Raw genomic sequence first — 11,271 nt, forward strand, 5'->3', positions numbered from 1 at the left:
TGGCAGCGGCGCGCGGGCACGCTGGGGGCGTGGCGACGCGCCCGACTTTTCCAGAAGACCCGGGTAGCGCCTCCCGGCCACGCCGAGCCAGCTGCGGGCCCTCAGCGCGCCGAGCCTCCTCTTCTTCCGCTGGTCGGCTATGGCGGCCGTGAAGACCCTGAACCCCAAGGCCGAGGTGGCCCGCGCCCAGGCGGCGCTGGCGGTCAACATCAGCGCGGCCCGGGGGCTGCAGGACGTGCTGAGGACCAACTTGGGGCCTAAGGGCACCATGAAGATGTAAGGCGGGGTTGGCGGTGGGGGGGAGGGGAGGGCGCCGCGAGCCTGGCGGAGGAGGGCGGGAGGAGGGGAAATGGGCTGCGCGGGCACCGCGGGCCGGGGGAGGGGGGCCGGCCGGGGCCTCTGCACTCGCCGCAGCCGCCCTGCCGGCCCGCACGCTCCCGGGTGGCCCCCGCGCCCTGCTCAGTCCGTTTCCCTTCTAATTGATGCCGCCTCTGCGGAGAACAAAGCGGCCTGCGTGCACGGCTCGCGCCGTGGAGACCCCGAGGGCTCGGCCAGCTGTTTCTCTGAAGGGAGAGCGGGGCGCTGCACCGTTCCTGTTGCCTGCCGGGTGCAGAGAAGCAGCCGCGTGGCCCCAACTCCCGAGGATCTGGGTGAAGCCCGACTGCAGTGGGACTATGGACTAGGTCTCCGATGAGAACGTCACACTGATTCATTTGTGCTCGTTGAACAGGCTCGTGTCTGGTGCTGGAGACATCAAGCTTACTAAAGATGGCAATGTGCTGCTTCATGAAATGGTGAGAGGCCGCTTGGTATGCTAAGTCAAAAATGTCTTGGTGTTCCATATCACGTGTGATTTGCAGGAAGATTTTTAATGTTCATTTTCAAGATAGAAGTTCACCATTGCTCAGCAGGTCTTTCAGACCATGGAGGAAGTAGAAAAGGAATAGAATCAGTAATCGTAGTGACAGTTCAATGCCAGGAGGAACCCTGGAGTCTGGTAACTTCTTTTTGAAGCCCTAATCTTGCCATGTAAATCCGTGGTTAAAGGATTGTTAGTTATTGGGGATCCCTGGGTGGCTCAGCGGTTTGGCGCCTGCCTTTGGCCCGGGCGTGATCCTGGGGTCCCTGGATCGAGTCCTGCGTCAGGCTCCCTGCATGGAGCCTGCTTCTCCTCTGTGTCTCTGCCTGTGTGTCTTTCATGAATAAATAAATAAAATCTTGGGATCCCTGGGTGGCGCAGCGGTGTAGCGCCTGTCTTTGGCCCGGGGTGCGATCCTGGAGACCCGGGATCGAGTCCCACGTTGGGCTCCCAGTGCATGGAGCCTGCTTCTCCCTCTGCCTGTGTCTCTGCCTCTCTCTCTCTCTGTGACTATCATAAATAAATAATAGATTTTAAAAAAAGGGATTGTAGTTTAAATTAACTATTAAAATTTGAAAAAAAAAAGCGATTGATATAGGTAGGTACAAAATGGTTTTGCTTTCTCTCTTTAAGAGGGTGATTTCTGTCAACATCCCATCTCTAAATGAAAGCGAGATAAAACTCTGCTTTACTCTAATTGTTTTTTTTTTTTAATTCTTTTTTTTTATTTATTTATGATAGTCACACAGAGAGAGAGAGATAGGCAGAGGGAGAAGCAGGCTCCATGCACCAGGAGCCCGACGGGGGATTCGATCCCGGGTCTCCAGGATCACTCCCTGGGCCAAAGGCAGGCGCCAAACCGCTGGGCCACCTAGGGATCCCTACTCTAATTGTTAAATCCCCACTGACCAAGGGTATGAGACTGTTGAGAAGAGCAGTTGTTTTACTCATCCCTAAGTTTCCAAAATCTAGCACTTAAAAACCAAGTAAAGGAAATGACCCTCCCCCCCGTGTTTTGAGTTTTTTATTGTGTAATACAGTAGATACTCAGAGAAGCACATGAACCCAGTAAGAAGCATACAGTATTATCCATATAATATATTTATCATCTACAAATTTAAATGAGATAGTTTGCAAAATATCTGGCCTAGATTCTTAAACTGTCAGTTTCCCTAAAAACAAAAGGTTGTGGAACTCTTCTGGATTACAGGAGAATAAGGAGATTTAAAAACTAAAAACAGTTCGGGAGCATTGTTTGGCATACAGTGCATATCCTGTTCTTAAAAACCTCTCAGTGATTTAGCTGTCACTAGTGATCTTTGCTCTAAAAGAGAACTTTTTTCTTTTTATTTTTTTATTCAATTCCAAGTAATACTGGAGGCTGCTGGGGTTTAATTTTAGAAGGAACCTGGTTTATTCTCCCAAGAGTCCTAAAGAAGCATGCATGGATTTGAAATTATTTCTTACTGTTAATTCTGTTACCTTCAGTAGACCTTAACAGTAAGCCTCAGATTTCCTCATCAGTAAAGTGGAGATAATCTTCTCAAATCTATATGTAAAAATATTTGGGTTATCATAAATTGATATACAAAATAGTTAATAGTGAGTTTTAAATCAGCATGGTATATAGCTGAACACTTGGGCAGTTTATGCAAATCGATGCATTTAAGGAGACCCTTCACATGCTTTAAAGTATATTTGGAGTATTTTCACTGAAGTAATTCTTTTTTTTCTTTTTTTCCACTTTCAGCAAATTCAACACCCAACAGCCTCCCTAATAGCCAAAGTAGCAACAGCCCAGGATGACATAACTGGTGATGGTACCACATCCAATGTCCTAATCATTGGAGAGCTACTGAAACAGGCGGATCTCTACATTTCTGAAGTATACATGATTCTTGTGTTGCCGGAAATTTCTATAAATTGAGGTGTTAATAGTAGCTGAGGCCAGATAGTACAAGGTAAAGAGTAGGGGGCTTAAATCTAGGAACCAGAGCCTATATCCTGGTCTTAATACAAGTTTATTGTGATCCTGGACAGATTAAGGAAACTTCCTTGGCCTGCAGAGGTTTTTTTGGTCAAGTTGTATTACATATTATTTATTTACATATGTCTGTAACAGCTTATTAGTTGAGATCTAGAAACAGGATGTTCAGGAGTAGGCATATTTATAAGGAAAACCAACTAAAACAAGTTTAATTAAGAATTACAGAATATTTTTAGCCTTGAGTAGTTTGAAGATTAAAGCAAACCTCAGTAGTGATCCAATTCTAAGAAAATCTTGGGCAGAGAGAAAAGGCAGACCCTTTGCCTCTGTTTTGTTAGTAATTGATGTAAATTGAAAAGATAAATGGTCCTATTGAGTACAGTTTTGAGTTTTAGACGTTCCCTGTGGTCTGCACAGTGAACACCCAAGTGTACTTTATAGTTCCCTTGGCTTTGATTCTGTGCTAGAGCAATGTCTGTTCTTTTCCTCTGCATTGAAAGGACTATTTATCCTTTTAAATGTATTCAAAAAGTCAGCACATTATATTCAAGCATGTGAATAATCTAGAATATTCCTTTAAAACTTACTTTAACATCTGATTGAAGAATTCCAGTGTTAGTGGTGATTATGTGATTGTATGTTTATAGGGTCTTCATCCCAGAATAATAACAGAAGGATTTGAAGCTGCAAAGGAAAAGGCACTTCAGTTTTTGGAACAAGTCAAAGTAAGCAAAGAAATGGACAGGGAAACACTTATAGATGTGGCCAGAACATCTCTACGTACAAAAGTGCATGCTGAACTTGCTGATGTCTTAACAGAGGTATGTTAAGTGTGGTATGTGTCTGGTAGTATACACCTATACTAAAAACCCCTGGTGTATTTTCTAGTTGGAATTGCAAGGTGCTATCTAAAACCTTCACAGTATCATGCCATGTGAAATAGTTTTTTTTTGTGGCAAAGAGCAGCAGATTTGTGTTCCTAAAATAATAGTATACCTGACCGTGTTATGAAAATACAATTGGAGCTTTCATTAAAGATTAATAAAATTGAGATTTCATTATAAAAAGGTTCATTGATATTTTTAATAGAATAGTAGGGATGTCCGTGATTCTTTATACATAATTATAAGTTGAGATGTCAGAAACGTAAATGATTTCAATCCTTTACAAATAATGTATTCTGTTACCTCGAAGAAAAAGGCTTAGGTCAATTCAGAGATTTTTAAAGAAAAGTGAACTTCTCTGAAGAAAAGCAACGTAAGCATGTGGACTTCTGCAAATCAAGATCATTTAATGGTTATGCTCTCATTGTAGGCTGTAGTGGACTCGATTTTGGCCATTAAAAAACCAGATGAACCTATTGATCTCTTCATGGTTGAAATCATGGAGATGAAACATAAATCTGAAACTGATACAAGGTAGGTGATAGGATGCTATGAAATATTTACACAATGTGTTTACAAATTTATAGGCACTTTATACAGTACATGTTTTTTGGCTGATTTCCTTTTCTTTGAATTTGTGTGTATTGCCTAAATGAATATTTAGTTTGCTCAATTGTGTTTCATCTTGAAGTTACTAATGATGTGCTTATAGTCAGAATGACTGTAAAAAAATGAGCTATGTCAGTGATTTATTGAACTGTGGGTTACAAAGCATAATAGACTATTGGGAAATTTCTAAAATATATATTCCATTTTAAAAACATAGTTCAAAAGTCATTTTAAAAGGAGGTGATCACAATTTGAGAGGCTACCAGTTGCAGCTGCCTCTCTGCAGAATTTTCTGTACAAGATAAGAGTTACTACTTTTATTTTGAATGGCTTGTTTTTGTACTGTGTTCTGGATATTGCTTTTTCATAATCGAACCTGCCTAGGTTTCATCCAAACAGTCTTTTTCAAAGACTCAAGTAATAAAGTCATGTGAAAATTATTAATGCAGCTTCAATTCAGTTATGTGAATTTTGTTAGTATATATTATGTATCATTTGGAAATCAATAACGAAACAATTTGTTACGTGTTTCAACAGCTTAATCAGAGGTCTTGTTTTGGACCATGGGGCACGGCATCCTGATATGAAAAAAAGAGTAGAAGATGCATACATCCTCACATGCAATGTGTCCTTAGAGTATGAAAAAACGTGAGTTTACAGGCCATACAAATGGAATAGGGAGGTGGAGGAGCTTGGTACTTTGGGCAAGTCACTTTGAGATTTAAGTTTCACCACTGCAAGGACACTAACGCCTCAGTTGGGTTCGGGTGAATTAAAGGAAGTAACCTTTGAAAACATACCAGGGGCAGGATTGGAACTCAGTGGCTGTCTGTTAAGTCTCAAGACTAACACAGTTTCTGAGGCTGCTGGTTTATCTCCTTAAAAAATAAACATTGTCCTTCCTCCCCCATAACTTTTTTTTTTTTAAATAGAGAAGTGAATTCTGGGTTTTTTTACAAGAGTGCAGAAGAGAGAGAGAAACTCGTAAAAGCTGAAAGAAAATTCATTGAAGATAGAGTTAAAAAAATAATAGAACTGAAAAAGAAAGTCTGTGGTGATTCAGATAAAGGATTTGTTGTTATTAATCAAAAGGTGAGAATGAAATTTTGCTTCATAAATGAGTCTGTATTGTGCATTGCTATTTTTAAGATGACTTCTATTGTAACGAACTGTTTTTGTTGTAGGGAATCGACCCCTTTTCCTTAGATGCTCTTGCGAAAGAAGGCATAGTAGCTCTACGTAGAGCTAAAAGGAGAAATATGGAAAGGTATGGATAACATATTACCTTAGATATGTAAATTTTTACTTAGTTTGTAAGTTACGTGGAATTACTACTTTTTCTTGTTCCTACTAAGTTTTTCCTTTTTTATTGTGAATGAAAAATATATATAATTTATTATTTGGCTTATCTTTTCAGATGTACAATCCAGTGGCATTAGGTTTCATTCACGTTATTGTGCAACAACCATCATCATTCATCTCCAGAACTTTTTCTTTTTTTTTTTTTTATCTTCCCAAACTGAAATTCTCTCATGAATGAAACAATAACTTTCTCTTTCTTTTCCCTCCCCCTAGTAAATACTTTTCTACTTTGCCTTTATGATATTGGTACCTTATATAAGGGAATCATGCAGTATTTGTCCTGTTGTGTGGCTTATTTTATTTAGCATGTTTTCAGAGTTCATCCATGTTGTAACATGTATTAGAATGTTGTTCTTGTTAAGGATGAATAATATTCCATTTGTATGGATATATCTATCACCTTTTCATTTATCAGTGGACATTTAGGTTTCTCCCTTTTGGCTGTTGTGGATAATGCTGTGAACATTGGTGTATGCTTTAGTTTTAAACCATGACATGTATATGTACATTTACTATGTCAAGAGACAGCATCAAGGGGTTTCAAAGAACTGCTTTTTCCCCCAGAGCTCACCACGGTAAAGAATTCTTGTTTTATTTATAGATTTCTTATCAGAAGAGTATTTGTGGACTTTGAAAGAGTGGGTTAAATGTCAAGTTAGGATAAAAGATGGTTTTTAACTTGGTGGTGGTGAATTTGAAGGTTTGAGTTAAAATAACATTTTGGCATATTTAATTTTAGTGTGTAATTCTGAAAGATTGCTTCCTAAAAATTATTAATCTCTTTAAACATAACAAAGCTACTTAATATGTCTCCTTTAAAATACTTCAATATTTCAGGCTGACTCTTGCTTGTGGTGGAGTAGCTCTAAATTCTTTCGATGACCTAAATCCTGATTGTTTGGGACATGCAGGACTTGTCTATGAGTATACGTTGGTAAGTGTATTTCTTTTCTGAAGATAATATGATAATGTTCTTTGGTTCTTGAATTCTTCGGTAGTAAAAAAAAATTCATTCAAACCTAGGATCATATTCTTGCTTTGTTTACATACATTTTGAAGGTTATGTGTAGTAATGATAAGGCATTGATGGGGAAAATCACATTGCTTTTATATGTGACCTTTTTTTATGAAGTAATTTGCTTTAATGTGATGGGTATGTTGTTCCCTTTTTAATATGTTACTTACTCTTTTATAAGCTCCTCTAGTCGTTCCCAGTCTTGGTACAAACATACCCTATTTTGAAAATACCTCTTTTTCACATAGGGAGAAGAGAAATTCACTTTCATTGAGAAGTGTAACAATCCTCGCTCTGTCACATTATTGATCAAAGGACCAAATAAGCACACACTCACTCAAATCAAAGATGCAATAAGAGATGGCTTGAGGGCTGTTAAAAATGCTATTGATGATGGTAAGATGCTTACTGTGTTTATATTCTTTTACAAGTATAAAAAAAGCATGGCTGAATACTGTGTTCTTTTTATCAGTAGTTTACACAGCCAGACACCATGCAAAAGTAAAGTGTTCCCTTTAAAATGCCTCTAATGGTGTGCTAAGCTTTTTCATAGCATATCATTTTTAAAAGTGAATACAAGTAGGTAACCTGGGTGACTCAGTGGTTAACTGTCTGCCTTTGGCTCAGGGCGCAATCCTGGAGTTCAGGGATCAAATCCCACATTGGGCTCCCTAAGGGGAACCTGCTTCTCCCTCTACCTAGGTCTCTTGTCTCTCTCTCTCTCTCTGTCTCATAAATAAATAAAATCTTTTTTAAAAAAAGTGATAGAAGAAAATGAACTAATAGTAACCTTCCAAGTACTAGTTAAATTGAAGCATTTTGCTATTTAATGTTTTTCTTCCAGAGAAATCTATATTTCTAATATATAATATTTTAGAAATATAATGTGTTGCTTATAGTGTTTTCAAATGCAATATTGTGGCTATTCCACATTCTCAAGAAATTAATGCTTTTTATGTTTGTGTTTTATGTATTTTCTTAATGATTCCACAGTTTTATTTTCTTCGTAGTTGATCATTTCTCTCCTTCCTTCCCACCCCCAACAGGCTGTGTAGTTCCGGGTGCGGGTGCAGTGGAAGTGGCAATGGCAGAAGCCTTGATTAAATATAAGCCCAGTGTAAAGGGGAGGGCCCAGCTGGGAGTTCAAGCATTTGCTGATGCATTGCTCATTATTCCCAAGGTATGACTACTTTAACAGTTTTCTTAACTACATCAAAATGAGTTAGCTGATGAAAGTTTTTTATTAACGTGGAGTCTTTCTCATAATGTAGAGTTGGAGTTAAACAAGTTTTACCAGCTTTCTCCCGAATATAGCTAAAGAAGCTATCTCTTGGGCAGCCCAGGGTGGCTCATTGGTTTAGCGCTGCCTTCAGCCGCGAGCATGATTCTGGAGACCTGGGATCGAGTCCCACATCAGGTTCCCTGCATGGATCCTGCTTCTCCCTCTGCCTGTGTGTCTGCCTCTCTCTCTCTCTCTCTCTTTCTGTCTCTCATGAATAAATAAATAAAATCTTTAAAAAAAAAAAAAAAACCGCTATCTCTTATCCAAATGTATTTGGTTCTTCTGGAAGGGAGTTGAATATCTGAAGTTTCAGAGGCAGGAGGTAAACTGTTTTAAGAGGATTTGCAGTATAGGGGTTATACTTGAGTACAAGCTTACGTTTTGTTTTTATTCTGTTGTGTGCTCACTTGGCATAGTTTTATGACCAGTGTGTTGCTGGGCTTGGGGTGGAGTAATGAGTTAGTAACAAATGTCTAGTTATTCTCTAATGTTCACTTTAGAGAATAACTGGTCTGTCTTCATTGAGGTTTTTTGATGGGTTTTTTTGTTTTTTCTTATTTAGAATTATGGTTTATTACAGATTGACACTTCTTAGGTTCTGTCCTTTAAAAGATTAAATTTTTTTGCTTTAGGTTCTTGCTCAGAACTCTGGTTTTGACCTTCAGGAAACACTAGTTAAAGTTCAAGCAGAACATTCAGAATCAGGTCAACTTGTGGGTGTGGACTTGAACACAGGTAAGAGAATGCAGCTATTTGTAGGGGAACTAGAGTCCGGTGAGATAAAACCAGGAAGGATCAAAAAAGGAACAAATGGGCAGCCCCGGTGGCGCAGCGGTTTAGTGCCGCCTGCGGCCCAGGGTGTGATCCTGGAGACCCAGGATCAAGTCCCGCATTGGGTTCCCTGCAGGGAGCCTGCTTCTCCCTCTGCCTGTGTCTCTGCCTCTCTCTCTCTCTGTGTCTCTATGAATAAATAAATAAATAATTCTTTTTAAAAAAAATGGAGACAAATGAATCTTGGAGAGGTGCTTTACAGTTTGACACCAGTGTTACTAGGGAACCCTGATTTCTGAAATACGATATAAAAATGGGATGACTAGATTCAGTAAACAAAGGGAATAGAGTGGACGTTTGTATAATTTTAAAAGAGTATAGATTTGTTGATTTTGCTGAGTAGTAGTAGGTGGCTCAGGTTAATACAGAAAGATTTCGTGTTGGGCTGGCTTTTACTTAGTTTTCCATCAGGGACTTTAATAAGAAAATAGATGATCGTATTCATGGGTGAAAAAAGGCTGAGTATAGCAAATAATGCTAGAAGACAGGACCAAATCTTAAATGATTTAAAGCCCTAGTCTTAAATGCAGTAACACAAAATATTTAAGTACAAAGTGGAAGAAAGATAACTGAGATACACACCCCTGCAGCATACATAAGACCTTTGTTGTCAATAGCATTTCCATCCAAGTTAATAGAAAAGGTTTCTGGGATGAAGGAAATGATAAACCCATTTTGGCCAGATTATAGTTCAAGTGCTCTAATATGGACAAACAGAATGAATGTGTCTTGAAAAATAGGGATGTTCAAACATTTGGTAACCAAATGGAGTATTACTATTACTGGAAGTTTTCTGAGTAGGGATCAGCCACTTAAAGACACTGGACACAAGAGTCATGGTTTGGAGCAAAATTGGACTGAGGAACTTTGGTTCATAGAATAATCAATGATGAACAAATCATAAAATACTCTGTTGTCTTAGCATTTTGATCTTTATAATTTGCTGTGTGAGGGCAGCCCCGGTGGCTCAGGGGTTTAGCACTGCCTTTGGCCCAGGGCGTGATCCTGGAGACCCGGGATTGAGTCCCACATCAGACTCCCTGCAGAGAGCCTGCTTCTCCCTCTGCCTGTGCCTGTGCTTCTCTCTCTCTCTCTTCTCTGAGATTTTAAGAATACTGGGTTACTTTTCAGGTGAGCCAATGGTAGCCGCCGAAGTAGGCATATGGGATAACTATTGTGTAAAGAAACAGCTTCTTCACTCTTGGTAAGTTTAAGAAAGCCAAAATTAAAATAACCTTTAGGAATATCATATTCTTAATCTGGTATGTTCCATTTAATTTCTTGGGTTTTTTTGTTTTTGTGAAAATGTAATCAACTGAAAGTATAGAAACTAAGCTACCCTTCCATGTTTTGGAGGGGAGAGGAGAAAGTTAATTGGATATAATATGCACAGTTTGGTCGAGAATTGAGTTGAATTAGGGTTCATATCTCAAATCTGAACTATCTGATTTCCCCTGCCCTTTTAGCACTGTGATTGCCACCAACATCCTCCTGGTTGACGAGATCATGCGAGCTGGAATGTCTTCTCTGAAAGGTTGAATTTGAAGCTTCCTTTGTGTCATCTGAATCATGAAGACTACAGAGAGACCTTAAGGATATAGCTATGGAATTTTTGTCCAAGCTTCAAATAATTTTAAAAAGCATTTTCTTTCCCCATATTAAAAGAGAATATTGACACTTAAATTCTGAAGTTCTGAAATTAAAATTACAGTATTTTTTTTAATTGCACTGCAGTGTACACACATTAAGTAGGCTATTTATACCTAGTGAACCAGATGTTTTGCTTTAGCTTCAGTGATGTAAGAGTACCATGTTAAATAAATATGTTATCTACCTTGTTATTAAATGTTCCTTGAAAACAAATAATGGTTTAATAATTTGTACTAATGGATGCAATTTAATTTACCCAATAGTTTCCTACTGTTACACATCTAAGTTTGTTGGTAATATAAATTAATACTTAAAGTAACTTAAGATTTTGAAAGCATCCCTGTTTCTTTAGTATAAATTCCTATGAGTAAAATTATTGGATCATTGGGACTTATAATGCTTTCGAAGTAGCTTTGGTAAGATGCTCCCCAGAAAAGTCGTCGGGCAGCCCCGGTGGCTCAGTAGTTTGGCGCAGCCTTTGGCCCAGGGCATGATCCTGAAGACCCGGGATCCAGTCCCACGTCGGGCTCCCTGCTTGCAACCTGCTTCTCCCCTCTGCTTGTCTCTGCTTCTCTCTCTCTCTCTCTCTCTCTCTCATGAAGAAATAAATAAAATCTTTAAAAAAAAAAAAAAAAAAAGTTGACACAAAGATGAGAGGAGTAGAGGCCAGGGAGTTGAATAGGCTCCAAGTATGAGGTGGAGAAATGGGCAGAGTTGAGGCCATCCAAGCATGGGCTACGGAACAGGACGTGTCCAGTGGACCAGGTTGCCACTCCTGCTTTATAGTCCTTG

At 39.3% G+C, this 11,271-nt stretch overlaps 1 protein-coding gene and 2 non-coding genes across 3 annotated transcripts; all 3 read left to right on the top strand.

Moving 5' to 3' along the window:
- Positions 1–44: 44 nt before the first annotated feature.
- CCT6A (chaperonin containing TCP1 subunit 6A) lies at positions 45–10,798 on the top strand. The gene is made up of 14 exons (XM_038538975.1): positions 45–276; positions 731–794; positions 2,610–2,744; positions 3,494–3,667; positions 4,161–4,264; positions 4,877–4,987; positions 5,272–5,431; positions 5,524–5,606; positions 6,539–6,635; positions 6,965–7,112; positions 7,763–7,896; positions 8,631–8,733; positions 9,961–10,033; positions 10,296–10,798. Exons 1-14 carry the CDS (start codon positions 140–142, stop codon positions 10,366–10,368), a joined length of 1,596 nt encoding a protein of 531 aa, XP_038394903.1. The 5' UTR covers positions 45–139; the 3' UTR covers positions 10,369–10,798.
- On the top strand, positions 3,256–3,389 carry LOC119872417. Its single transcript, XR_005361506.1, has one exon. It is a non-coding gene; the product is annotated as a small nucleolar RNA SNORA22 (small nucleolar RNA).
- Positions 7,158–7,297, top strand: LOC119872416. The gene has a single exon (XR_005361505.1). It is a non-coding gene; the product is annotated as a small nucleolar RNA SNORA15 (small nucleolar RNA).
- Positions 10,799–11,271: the final 473 nt, after the last annotated feature.

Source organism: Canis lupus, chromosome 6, assembly GCF_011100685.1.
Source record: "Canis lupus familiaris isolate Mischka breed German Shepherd chromosome 6, alternate assembly UU_Cfam_GSD_1.0, whole genome shotgun sequence".
NCBI lineage: Eukaryota > Metazoa > Chordata > Mammalia > Carnivora > Canidae > Canis > Canis lupus.

What these genes read in the sequence shown, in the direction of transcription:
- CCT6A (XM_038538975.1), top strand. Translation starts at nt 140, where the DNA reads ATGGCGGCCGTGAAGACCCTGAACCCCAAGGCCGAGGTGGCCCGCGCC. An exon ending in TTGCTGATGTCTTAACAGAG is followed by an intron (nt 3,668 to 4,160) that starts GTATGTTAAGTG and finishes CTCTCATTGTAG; the next exon opens with GCTGTAGTGGACTCGATTTT. An exon ending in CATTGCTCATTATTCCCAAG is followed by an intron (nt 7,897 to 8,630) that starts GTATGACTACTT and finishes TTTTTGCTTTAG; the next exon opens with GTTCTTGCTCAGAACTCTGG.